This window comes from Morone saxatilis, unplaced genomic scaffold, assembly GCF_004916995.1.
Source record: "Morone saxatilis isolate NCDOM2014 unplaced genomic scaffold, NCSU_SB_2.0 Contig7, whole genome shotgun sequence".
NCBI lineage: Eukaryota > Metazoa > Chordata > Actinopteri > Moronidae > Morone > Morone saxatilis.
In genome coordinates, this window is record NW_023340246.1 from 12637026 (window position 1) to 12650980 (window position 13955).

Consider the following 13955-nt stretch of genomic DNA (forward strand, 5'->3'; position numbering starts at 1 on the left):
ATCAACTTGAGGACAGAATGTACAGTTGCTGCCTAATATATCCCACCCACTGACAGGTGCCATGATAACCAGATAATCAGTGTTATTCACTTCACCCGTCAGTGCTCATAATGTTATGGCTGATCGGTGTATACATGTATATATATGAAATAATATGGCAACTGTTTAATAATGGTAAAATGATGTACCTTTTCAGCTTGTATAGCTAACCATTTGTGATTCAGTAGGTTGGAGGATTCATAACCTCGGGCTCTTTGTTCACATATCTTAGATCAATGATGTGAGTTTATGTATCTGATTGTGCTCTCATAGGCAGCTCTGGATGAAGGTTTGTGCCATCAGCAAGCTGTTCGTGAAGTGCTCTCAGAACAAGATTTTCTTGTAATCTGTCTGGGAACAAATGTGACAAAGAAACTGGAGAAAAGTGCTTCAGACGCCCTGAATGAAAGCACACCTACACTTAAAACCGTATCTAAATGCCTGGTGAGTTTCTCCTCAGTCAAAGACTTCATTCTGTCATTCAATGTAATAATGACGATAATATCAGGATTTTGTGGTTAATATTTTTGTTAAATTTAATAGGTTTCACAGGTGAGTCGTGGCCATTGTGACGTGGAATTGGAAGTCGTTTTTAGAAGTGAAAGTGATGCACCACATTTAGCTTCACCTGATGAAACTCTGGCCATGTGTCCTCCTGCTTCTCCTTTCTTTTCTGCAACAGAAAACAAGGAAAACTCTGAAAGTGATCAGAATGACAATAAAATGAAAACCAAAGGTACACTGGAAACAACCAAAGAAGATGCCTTTGTTCCGCATCAATGTATAGAAATCCCTGATGTTTTTAAATCAAAAATCCAACAAGAATCACATCAATTAACATCAACTCCACCAAAAATAAACTTGGAGACTTGTCTCTGGCCAAAGGATGATACAGGCACACTGAACACTGATCCTTTAAGCAATGGGCACAGGACACTTTCTGGGAATAACACAGAGCCTTTAATGTCAGACTCACTTCCTCCTTCCATCAAGAGTTTAACAGCCCGGCAAGAGAGCACTCAACAATTGCAGGAAGACACTACCTCAACCCAAGACTTAAAATTGTCAGCTATAGGCACAGTCAATACCAAAGAAATCATTTCAGCACACTGTGTCGCATCCCTGGTTGCATCCTCAGCAACAAAGCCAGACAACTTCCCCCTTTCTACCCCTGAAAATGCATCTGAACATCTAGCAGTACAATCAGAGACATTTAAGGCCGTTAGCGATGCTAAAGAACAACAGAAACACAGTGAGGACACCAGTTTAACCCCAGAGAAAGTGTTTTCAAAAGTGTTGGACATGGAGCCACAGGACATGCATAAAGTGGAAAATGTTGGTCCGTCCTACGCACTCAGTTGTTCTCAGGGAGCAGAACTGTACAATGCACAATCAGGGATGTTTAAGGCTGTTACGGATGCTCAAGAAAAGGAGAAATCTTGTGAGAATATCAGTGTGAGACCAGATAAAGTGTTTACAATATTCTTGGACATGGAGGTGCCTGAGTTTCAGCCACAGGACATGCAGCAAAGGGAAAATGTTGGTGCCAGAGGTCTTGGTGTAATCATATGTTCACAGGGGGAAGAGGTTTGCGATGCAAAGCCTACTGAAGATTCAAGTATAGGATTTCCTGAGAATAAATCTGGACTCACAACATTAATCAGTCCTGAATCAGACGAAACAAACTTGAAATACCATGGTTTAAAGAGTGATTTAAATGCGTCTCAAGTGGCAGAAAACCCTCTGGCGTTAGGGAGTATGGAATCGGAGGAGGTAAAATGTACAAATGTCAAAATATCATGCAAAAAAACCTCAGAAACCAATGAGTTAATGCACAATAAGGAGTTGAATTCCTCCAAATCATATAATAATGTCACTGAATGTCAGCCCACTGGTGCGCATGCAGCAGAAACATTTCTGGATGTCAAACAAGAGGAGATGACAGATTTCTGTCACACCGAAGAGCAAACAATGAGTTCAGTCTTGTGCACTGTGGACCGAGATACCTTAACTGAAACACAAATACCTGCTGGTGACAACAAACAGCTGACTGTTGCTGACACTGCACAGAGCACAGGTACAGGACATTTGGAGATGGCAGAGGGAGAAATCACAGAAGAAGCAAGTGACCTTGAACACCCAGAGTCTAGACAAACAAAAGTGCCAGAAAGACAAGCCAAAGCTACGCTGCCAATAGAAGAAAGGGAACTGAATGTACCTGCATCGCTGGAGGACACAGAGGTGACACAGGGACAGGTAGATGTCATGTTAAAAATATACTTTTCTACTCTTCTTCCTTCAATTAGCTTCTTCTTTTCAGAATTTAGCTTCCCTGGTAGAAAAAGTATTTTAATGCCAGAGTTACCAACCCTTTTGGATTGAAATCCTTTAAAACAAAGCTCAACATTCCTTATATAAATAATAGGTCAGCGGCCTACACCTCTAGTCCCCCAGGATGTCCCATAAAAGATCCTGATACATAACATAATAAAAAATATATGTATATAAAATATATAAAATAATATAATATATCTACATAAGATGAAAATCAAATCATTATTATTGATGGTTGCTCTCCCGCTTTTTAAAACCATTAGAGCAAAAAAACTCTAAAATCTTTAAAAGTTAACTGTGGTTAAGGTTTTTTAACTCTGCCTGCAGAAGTCCCAGATGTTGTAGCTGAATCCACAGTCCTTGCTTTACTAAATTACACTCATCAAACTTTGACATTTACAAACCATTCTTCTTCTCTTATCTTACCTCTGTGATAGAAAAGGTATTTCTTACATTTTGCAAGTGTTGTTTTATCTCAAATTCAAACCTAAATTTAGATGAAACTTATTTGCTTTTAGTCTATTTATTCTTCCCGCCATTTGGCATTTGAATGTCATGACATTTGCCAAATTCCAGTCAGTTCTGGCATTCATCTTTTTGTGGAACTTTGTTCATCTGGTAGAAAGAAATAGATTTTTCTCATGACAAATGGATGAAGTCCATGCTGCATATTGCCTTGTTTATTGTACAGAATGGCTTATAAAGCCTAAAGCCAAAGTAATATACTGTTGATCTATACTAAATCTATTAAAAACAGTCAGTAGTGCAGTCACTGGCAAGACATGAATTATAAAATGAAAGCTGAAAAGGCAAAAATAAAGACGATGAGGCAGAAATATGAGTGTACAGACAGCAAAGCCATCAACGTAAGAAGAACCTACGTTCACTGCCAGGAAAAAAAACAAAGCTTGAGACAGTTGCCTAAAAGAGACGAAAGAAACACATATTATTACTTTACTACTGTTAATGGTAATTGACAATATCTATATAATATCTATCTTTCTTTGGCATTTTAATCATCAGGGGGCCACTCAAAACCTTAGACTTAATGGTGAGGTTTGCACTACCTGCCACATAACAAAGTAAGTTTGCTCGAATGTTTTCATGTAGCGCTCTTTAGTTTCTAGATGTCTTTTGATAGTACAAGCCACAGTCTTCAAAGGAATTGAGGAATTTCTCACTAACACAACCTGTCATTATTCTTAGTAATAACAGTGCGCCTTTGCTTTGTAAATAGCTGACATTATGAATGTCCTAAAATGTTCCTCCGAATACCAAAATATTTGTATTTAAGAAACCAGGCTTTCTGGGCCTATTTTACAGCTAATTTGAGTTATTATTGGATGCTGCCATTAGGGTGGTTCACAAGTTGTGCTGTATGTATACACAACAGTGCCAAGCTGCCTGATTAGAGGGATTGTGATTCAAGTTCCTATGACTTAAGACAAAAATAATAATAATAATAACTTATAGATACCTGAGTTCATGTAAAAAATGTTTTACATTTACATTGCTTGAGATTTTAATAAATTAAGTACACTAATATAGTGTTTAGCTTACTTATGGCACAAAGTGTACAGTATATCCAACCAGTGAAAAGTATTCATATATATAATATTTTTTTACTTCCTAACCCAGATAAGAAATCCTGCTTCCAGAAAGAAATGAGTGTTACCTTCATAATCTTCCAGTTAAAGTTGTTACATCGGTCACACCTAAAAGTTGACCCCACTTTTGAGAAAGAAATATTTGTAACTCAAACTTGACTTAAAGAGCATAAGATATTCTTCTTTATACTGTTTTTCCCTACAGCGAATCAGAAACATGCTGTACCTTTTCAAATCCTCCTCCCGCTCTACCTGTACCCTGGTACAAGACACACTTTGGTCATACCCAAAATATTTCAAAAGGCAACTCCCCTGTTTTTAATCTAGTAACCTAACAGTTCATGTCATGTTTTGGTGTCCCTGCCTAACCAAGTTATAACAGATCACTTATTCTTTAAAGAAGCACGGGAGGCTGAACTTTCTAGACGAATAGACTGAGTCCTTCTCCCTCAGGGCAGACTGCTCCCTACTCAGGCACATTCTTGTGTTAACTGTACTGACTCGCCAGGCCACCGTCAACATGGTAATATTTACCACTGTGGAGCAGGGAAAAGAACAGGAAGCTCTGTTATTATCTGTGGGCAGACACAGAGAAGAAGAAGGCTAAAATGTGACACCACCCCTGTCATCTGTGTATGTAGCCTCAGATCCAAGACAGCATGGAGTCTGAGAGGACAGCTCCGGGTTTGGCAGCTGATCTGCAGGCCGGGGACACGGCAGGTAGATCACCAGAGACCTACAAACACAAGTGCAGCATGCAGGATATTTTGTCTGAGGTCCAGAGCTGGGTGGAGAGAAGTAACATAATAAACGTGAGTATCAGCTGGTTTTAATGCACCTCACTGAGTTAGATCTGCTGTAGGCATTCTATGTCGCAAAACATGTTTCTGTGGGTTAATAAACTAATGTGAAAAGTCTGAACTTTAAAGTATGTGTAGGAAAGGTTACATTCTTAACTGATTGTGGGAATTGAGGTTAAATGAGTTGTGTGTGTTCCTGTAGTTGCACACAGTATGTTTAATGGAAAGAGAGATGAAATCTTCAGCAGGAAATGGATTGGAGTGGATGATGACGATTGTATAGCCGCATAGCTTAAAGTGTCCATAAAGGACATTTGCAGTAAACACTGAGCAGATTGCAGTGTTTTGATTGATGTTTGTGTATTCCCATGATGCCGCTGACAGGAAGATGCACAGGAAGGATCTATGAGACACAATGATTTCCTGCAGGGTCATTAGTGGGTCTAATTACTCACAGTACACAGTCTGTGACTTGCACTACCAAATGTCATGTTTAATTTTGGAAAGACTATTCATCATGTCAACATGTATAATCTTGAAAAAGACACCAAAACATGTAAACAAAGCAAACTTGAAACTTGAGCAAGCTTGAAAGAAAGGACTGCAGTTATTTTTAAGTTCATAGACAAGAACATCGCTGTAATCTGATTACCATGTTTGATTTTGTTTTTTGCTCCATTTTTGGATTGTTTTTCTCCTGCCTTTTTACATTATTATCATTAAAGCTGAAATGATTAATTCATTAATTCATTAATCAATCATTTAAGTCATTTTCAAAGTAACATTCCCTTCTCTCAGCTATTTTTCTTTGTCTTGTGATAGTAAATAAATTTGTTTTGGGTGTTGGACTGTTGGTCAGACAAAACAAGAGAATGTGAATCTGTGAATACTTCATTTTAGACTAACCCTAACCCTGTAGCAGGGATTTCCACTGTTCTCTGACATTTTCCTGACCAAACCATTAACCAATGAATCCTACAAATAATCTGCAGATTAATTGACATAGTGTACAGTGCTGTAACAAACTTTTTTCAGAAATAGTTTACCCGCTATTTTTATTTTGTTTGTTATAATATTATAGCGGACACCACACATTGATTTAACCTGGTACTTAAAGTCCTCTCCTGGCGAACCAGAGATTCGACTGCTCCGGACTGTCCAAAAAGTTCTGGCATGTCGCTATCAACCTGCACAGCTCGATGTCACCGCAATGGCCAGACAATTGCAAGAGGCAGAGGTATGTACTTCTGTTTACCACTTTTCTTTTAGTATGACAAATGTATTTTGCACCAACCAAGAGCTTCATTTTGGTAAAATGGACCTTCATTCTAAATGTCGAATCAGTAATATACAAAAATATTTTTATCTAATGTCTGATCTGTCTACTGTAGGACTACAGGCGCTGCGTTCAGGAGCAAGTGGATACTATGAAAAGCACGAGTTCTGTGAGCATTTGTGAACCAGATGCCTTAAAAAGTGTTGAAGGACAGTGGAGTGCTGCACTGCTGGATGCCTCTGCCACAGTGCAAGTCAAAGCAGCACAGCTGGATCAGGTCAAACAGTATCATAAACAGATGAAGATCATCAGAGCTTTCCTGGAGGTTCTAGCTGTTGAGAAGGACAAAATGAGCTTGTGAGTATTCTTTTGATTTTAAAGTAGGCTAATAGTTAATAGTATTTGTTTGTTGTTGTACTTGCTATGTGATACACATATATTCTTATTCTTTTTTTAATCAGAAATAATTTGGGAAGCAGTGCCCTTCAAGCTGACAAACTCCATGCCCTACTGCAAACCATGGTGCACAAAAAGAACATGATGGAAGAGCTCCTCCAGTTAAGTAGCCAGTTGTCGGTCCACTTGAGCGACGCAGAGAGTTCAGGTGCTCTTCTTGCCCAGCTTGGAGATGTCCAGGAGCAATGGAGGCTTTTAGAAGGAAGTATCAAAAGAGCTCTGCAGCATGCCTTAAACTCCACCTCTCAATCCTCCCTTCTTATAAAAGAGGCTGAACAGTTTAAAGCCAAGCTTGAAGCTCTTCAACAATCCAACTTTCAAAGCCATGACAGCAAAAGCTCTTTAGAACTTGTTTGTGTGACCACAGACCTAAAACTGTACAACCAACTTTACATGCACTTACAGTCCCAGTCAGATGCTCTTGTCCATTTCTCTCTGGGTCAGAAAGAGAAGGATGAGATCAAACATAGTCTTCGAGAATTGGGGTCCTTGCTAAATGTTACCAAGAGCAAGCATGACATTTCCACATCCAGCTGTGGTGGCATTTCTTCAGCTAAGATCAACAAGCAATTACAAGACTTGATCATATGGGCCAAGCAAGCAGAAAACCACATCTCTAATGGGAAAAAGTTAGCTCTTTTCCCAGAGGAGGCTCGTATTCAGATTGTTGAGATGAAGAAATTTCGGACTGATATTTGGTCTAGAAGGTCCAAGATGCGGGTAGAAGTTGAGCAGATGAAAGGTGTAGGCTCTGATATGGAAAAGGAGGAAAGTGACCAAGTATTAAAGACAATAGAAGACTTGTATGAAGCCATTTCTGACAGTTTGGATCATGTTCTTGACAACATGAAGAAAAATCTGCAGGAGAGGGAAAAGCTGTTATCCCAGCTTGCAAGCATGGATGCCTGGCTAGCAGAAACACATGCTAAAAGAGACCCCTGCGCCCATGTTAAAAATGTTTCAAAAGCTGACAGCAGAAAGCTGGAGAGCGAGCTGAAAATTCACAAGTTAGCCACAGTGGAGATAGAGAGCCAACTGAAACAGCTGGAAGCAATGGTAGACAGTTACAGGGAGATAGCCATAGGGTTGAGTCCAGGAGAGAGCCGCTACCTTGTCAACAGACTTTCGGGCCTCTGGACAGAATTAGATGGATTGCTAGCTCATGAGAAGGCAACCAGCTGGGAATTAGAGGAGCTGATTCATGAGAGAACCACGTCAGATGAGGAGTTATCAACCATCCAGGCTAGTTTACAGCAAATTTCCACTGATCTGCAGCAGCAGAGGTTTCCTTTAACACTGGAAACCCTTTCAACAATTGCCCGTTTGAAGCACATGCTAATGGAGCATCAGTGTGAAGTACAAGAGCTTCAGCACTGCCAGGAGGCCAAGCGAAGCTCCCTACTGTGCACCATTGGGGAACTGCAAGACCAGTGCAAAGCTCTTAGTATTAATGCCTTTGAGCAAGACAAATATCTGCACCTGAAGAGACAAATGGAGGAATCTAGGGACATTGCCAAAGAGCAAATCCAGCGTGCCAAAGATAAAACAGTCAGTATGGGTGAGAGGTTTAGACTATGCCAAACACTTTTGGTTGAACTTCCTTTGGTAAAGACTCAGTGTCAAGAGGCAGCGGACCAGTTAGAGGCCATAGCCCAGGAGTTGTACCCATCAGAGCTTAATTCAGAGAGGCAGAGAATTTGCTGCACTGTGGAAACTTTAGTCTCCTGGGAGTATTCTGTCACAGATGATATCAAATACCTAGAGGCTAAGCTTCTGTTGGGTCTGCGTTTTTCCTCTGAGCTTCCTGCCTTAATGGAACTTTTCCAAATAACAAGAGTGGAGCTAGAGGGTGCTGAACCAGTTAATCCAGATGAAAAAGCCATAGATATTGCACTACGAAGGTGCTGGGTAATTTGGAGAAATATGGAGTCTGGAATGAGGGTGTTGGAAGGTCTGGGACGGAAAGAAAAAATTAACCTGAAGAACTACAAGGAACTTTACTCCCTTAAGGATGCAGCCAAGCAAGAGTGCCATTTACGAATGGTAAGTTTAAATGTTCTGGGTTATTCCAGCCTACATTTAAGAATTTTTGATTTAACATTTCATACTTTGATGTGTTGTTTTTCTAAACTATGCTTGATCATGTAACATGTATTCAACAGGAGAGTTTATCCCAGGCGAGAGAATCCTTGAAAGATTACCAGTGGGCTGCTCAGGGAGCAATTGGCTTTCTTCATAATGCTGAAGCCACGTTCTTATCAGCTCCTGGAGGGTTTTTGGACTGCACTGAGGAACAGAGACAGACTCAGCAGGCTTTAGAAGCTCTTGAAGAGGGATTTCAGGCTCATATCTGTCACCTTGGGGAATTGGTGCCCCAACAACCTTGCCTGTCCCGCCCAAAGACTGAGCAGCTCCACATCAGCATCCTCAGTCAGTTGCTGGTGGGAAGAGCCATACTGGAGGCGCAAGCCCAGCTCAGGCTGGAGTCCTTGCAGAGGTACTGGCTATTAACCCTAACCTCATTGAAACACTTCTGTATAACTTTTGTCTTGTGTTGTTGTGATTATTTCTGTGTTTTTATTGTTCATAATTTTAATAAAGTAAAAACAACTAAAACACAAATTTCTCACAGGTGTGAAATAAGAAAACAAAGCCACAGGAAGTGTCATGAAGACGTACGTCAACGTCTTTCAGGGTTTGAAGCTAAGCTTTCAGAATGCACTGCAGAACAAGTGACGTCATATGACAAATGTGTTGCCCAACAAAAAAGAGCTACGGTAGGTGATGCAAAATTAGTTTGTCGATGATTAGCATGAATTTGTCTACATACACTGAATCTACTTAAACCTTGCATGTTATAGGTTTTGACAATTTATAATTGTTGGCTAATGGCATGGCTCTATGGATGTCAGTGTCACTTGGTTGGTCTGTCATTCTGTCAGTCCACCACTTTGGCCCAGGATAAAATATCTCAAAGACTATTTGATGGATTTCCATCTCCACATTTTTTTAAATTTTTATGGGCACCAGAGGATGAATACTAATGATTTTGGTGATCCCCTGAATTTTGACCTCCAGTGCCACCAAGTGAAATGTCTCTATTGGATGTCTTTTCCCAATGAAATTTGGTACAGACATTCAAGTCCCCCTCAGGGTAGATGGGGTTTGGTGATTACTTGACTTTTTATTTGGCATCATCAAGTCAAAATATCTAATACAAAAATACAAAATGACTAAATTCCAAACTAATCACATTTTCTCAGCTGTTTTGTGCTAATTAGTAAATAGTGAATGTTGTAACCTGCCAAACATTAGCATGTTAGCATTGTTGTTGTGAATATATTAGCATTTGACATCAGCGTTTAGAATGGCTGTAGACTTTGTCTTGTTGTCACTGGTTTGGAGTACCACATGTACCTGTAGTATTGTCACAGGAATGCACTGGAGATTTTGACCAAAATTTGGTACATGTAGAGGGAACGCTGTCTGATTTAAACTTTAATTTGAACTTAATTTAATCTCTTCATAAAGCTTCTAATGGAAGATCTTCGCTGCCTCGCTGGTAAGATAGAAGAACTGAGAGCTGGATGCCCGATGCAGGGCTGTGGGGTTGGAAAGGATGGCGAGCTAGGTGCCCTCTGGAGACGCTGGGTATCATTACGACGTGGTGTCGGCCTCCTGATGGCACACACAGAGCAGAGAGGAGAAGAATGGAAGGACGTAACTACAAGTGTGAGTTTTACCAACAAAAAATCCTTTTACAACTTTTGTATCTCAACATGTACATCTACATATGTACACCTAATGGGTGCAGGCCTCAGAGTTCCCACTTTGCCTTTTTCTTAATAAAGGTTTACTGTGTCAAGTGACTTTTATTGCTTTCTGTGACAAAATTGGGTTATTGAAGCATAATATACAGGACAAGAAAAATTAATATACAGAAACAATAAATATTAAATTTCATTCTTTTCAGATGGAGCAGTGTTGCAGCTTTTTGGCCAGTCTTCAGGCTGACGTCCCCGACTCCTCCACTGTGAGCTTCACTCAAGAAGAACCCCTGGAGCTTCTGGCTCAGGCTGAGATACACCAGGCTGGACTGGAACAGGAGCAGCAGGCCTTAGCTTCCCTGGAGCATCGACTGGAGCATGCCCTGAACTTATCTAGTTGCGAGGATCCCATCAGCCCTGGACCTGTTGGCAAAACACTTGTGAAGATCCAGGAGAACGTCAGGAGGTGGGATTTGTTTAATATACATGTGGAAAGTGATTACTCTTTAATGTCAGAGATGCTGAGAGGATACTGTTCTCCACAGCTTGCAAGAGAGAAACCTGCTGGTGGTAGCTGCAGCCCAGGCAGAAGAGAAAAAGAGAAGCCAATTCCAAGAGGAGATAGGAGAGGTGGAGCAACACATGTTTTTCATTCTTACCTCACTGGAAGCCTGTTCCGATCCATCCATCCAACAGGTCAGGCTCCTTTTTATGCTCTATAATCCAAGCTTAAAAATTGGAGGTGTAGATGTGTCAGAATGCAGTTGAAGTGACATTTAAAAAGCAAAAAATGTACACATGACATTTTATACTTAAGCAAAATAATGATATAGACAAAAAGAGTGTCTTTCAATCTTTTTTACTTGTTTATGTTTGGTTATTTATCAATGATGAAATAGTGAAGTTATAATAAGGTATAATTTTATGTTATGTTAAAGTTTCTTTTAATGTCAAGATCTGTTTAGAAGCCCTTCACAGCACCAGAGAGAAATATAAATTGTGGTCACAGGCCTGTTGGAGCTACATGTGCTCTATGTAGCATGTAGATGTATAATTAGATTACAGACCCTAAATGATCTTTTCAAGTCAATGTTGGTCTAAACAGTCATCAGCCAGTCATCAGTCTCTTTAAAGGTAGACCATACTAAACTTGTGAGGGTCTTCTGTAAGTTTACCTTCAGCCTTTAACTGGGAAATAAGTTAAACAAATTTGGAAAGAAGGGATTGACAGCTCAACTTTTGACTCTGTCTCTAAGTCTGTCATATTTCTTGTCCACACTGACAGGAGCACAGAAACGATTTGTCCTCCCAGAAGGCCAAACTAAAGCGTATCGTGGACGGTGTGCAGAGCCAGTATGCTGAGATACCAGCTGATATCAGCAGAAGGTTACAAGAAGTTCGACTGTCTTTACAAAGAGAGGAGGAGAAGGTAACTGGATCTGAGTCCATGAATTATCTCCCACTAAAACTTCTTATATTTTTCTAATTGTGTGCATGTCTGTGGTCATCCTGCAGCTCATGGAAAGCCCAGTTCGGAAGCTGGATAGTCAAGTGGTGGAGTTGGCTACTGGACTGGAGAAAGTGAAAGCGTTACTGGAACAAAGGAGTCCAACAGTCAATGAAGCACAAAATTTACTCAAGGTGTTTGTTGGTTTATGTTTGCTTGTCTGTATGTGAATATTAGCTAAACTTTTTTTAAACTTAATTTATTTTTCTTTTAAATCACTCTTTTGGAATTGATAAGAAATACCAAATTTTTTAAAATTACTCTTGAATGTCACATTTGATTTGAACAGTTAGCATAACTGAGTTTGAGGTAAACGCCTCTACTTGCTATGTTTGCATTTGTGCAAATGTATGTAGACATAAAAAATCAGAGTGACTAACTGACCAGAAAGTGTAGTAAGCTAGCCAAAAATTATTACATTATCACCTCAAAGCCCTGCATACTTGACATTGTTTGTTCTCCAGCGCGTGTGGGATGAGCTGGATGCATGGCACAGTCGCTTGATGCTCCTGGAGAATGAGGTTCAGGATCTTGCGGAGGATCATCCAGATCAAGCCCACCTACTCATGGACCAACTCACCCAACCACTGCAGCTCTACCAAAACGCAGCACAGATGGCCGAGCAACGCACCGCCTTCCTCAGCAAGGTCGGGCATGTTTACACTGTACTTTATTGCACCATGGGACCACGGTTTGACTTTATTATGTATCTTGAAAATGTACAGATCACAGGTATATCAATGTTGAAAATGGCTTCTAAAAATGTGTCTACAGAACTTCTGAAGCCACCTTCTGCTTCCTTATATTTTCTATACTCCTTTGTCAGATCCCTGCCTGTCTTCAGGAGTTTGAAGACATTGTGTACGGTGCCACCTGCTGGTTAGACGAGGCCCAGTCATGGCTCACTGCTCCCTGCTCATTCACAACAGCCAGAAGCCTCCAGAATCATGCAAACTCCCTGCAGGTCAGAAATACCAAATAACCAGCAAACAAACACAGAAAACCTTTGAAGCTTCTGAAAATCCATGACAACTAATTTCAAATTACGTATTAGGTTTATTCATTAAAGGAATAGTTCAGGTTTTTTGCAGTGGGGTTGTTTGAGGTACTTGTCTAGCTAAACTTCCATTACACACACATATATATAATGTGTATTTTATACAGTATATCTGGTTTAGTCTGGTGACTTTGCAGAGAGCATAAATGGATAAAATGGCTTCAGTTTCCCATTGGAAAGGGCTGACTGATGGTAATGTATAAAATCAATATAGCATACACTTATCCTCATATACATGTTTTTCTAAAATATTCTAAACTAGAATAGCTTTTGTCCTGGGACTCCTCTCTGCTTTAGATAATACATAGACTATGAATAAGTACCTCATACAACCCCACTTCAAAAAACTTGAACTATCCCTTTAATTTCATTCATGTATGTATTTAACACCTACATTATAATATCGTTTCATTCATCAATTATATTTCCCACTGCACATGCCAGGCTTAATCAGTCTAATAGACACACATATTTCATGGTATGGATGCACTTTATTAAATCCTGAACTACAGCTGGTCCTGGATGACTCTGAGAGGATCAGACACGCCCTGCAGGACTTCAGGCCAGTCCTTGATGAGATCTCTGCTGTGTGTGATATGAGCACACAGGAGGAGAAGCTGGACCAGAATGACCAACAAGTCCACAAAATGCAACTCAAGATCCTAGAGCCACTGGATCAGCTCCTGCAGGCTGTCCCGGTAAGACTTTTAAAAAGAGGAATTCCACAAATTTTAGGTTGTCAGGTTGCTAGTGACCCAAAATGGCAGTGGGAGGAAACTGCAGGGATTAACCCCTACATTTTGGTTCCTCCCACTTCCTTTGTGCAGAGAAGACTTTCTTTCAGTGAGCAGATGTAACACCTGACTTCTATTTTGGCAGATAACTGAATCTATTGAATCTTTCAGTGGATGGGATGTTCTTCTTCTTTGTGTTGTGGCCACATTTTGAAATTTAAGGCTGATGAAACAGACCATTAGTGAGGACAGGAAACATGAAAGAGAACAGAACTGAACCAGGGATATTGTGGCCCACTTTGATACATGTTTCCATCATATAAAACCAAAAGAAATGCTGTCAGTAGCATCTTGAAAGTGCAATGCTGTCGATCAACA

General features: G+C 40.1%; 1 protein-coding gene across 11 annotated transcripts in view; it reads left to right on the forward strand.

Moving 5' to 3' along the window:
- The window catches only part of LOC118340470 (nesprin-2), an 87615-nt gene that overhangs the window by 30793 nt on the left and 42867 nt on the right, over window positions 1-13955 (forward strand). For all 11 annotated transcript variants that reach the window (XM_035678458.1, XM_035678466.1, XM_035678464.1 and 8 more), the window contains 16 exons: window positions 313-483; window positions 583-2295; window positions 4622-4792; window positions 5862-6017; window positions 6172-6413; window positions 6518-8555; window positions 8675-9009; window positions 9145-9289; window positions 10044-10244; window positions 10486-10745; window positions 10825-10975; window positions 11565-11708; window positions 11795-11920; window positions 12251-12433; window positions 12613-12750; window positions 13356-13541. In XM_035678458.1, coding sequence (XP_035534351.1) covers window positions 313-483; window positions 583-2295; window positions 4622-4792; window positions 5862-6017; window positions 6172-6413; window positions 6518-8555; window positions 8675-9009; window positions 9145-9289; window positions 10044-10244; window positions 10486-10745; window positions 10825-10975; window positions 11565-11708; window positions 11795-11920; window positions 12251-12433; window positions 12613-12750; window positions 13356-13541 — 6360 coding nt within the window. The remainder of the gene's footprint in view (window positions 1-312; window positions 484-582; window positions 2296-4621; window positions 4793-5861; window positions 6018-6171; window positions 6414-6517; window positions 8556-8674; window positions 9010-9144; window positions 9290-10043; window positions 10245-10485; window positions 10746-10824; window positions 10976-11564; window positions 11709-11794; window positions 11921-12250; window positions 12434-12612; window positions 12751-13355; window positions 13542-13955) is intronic.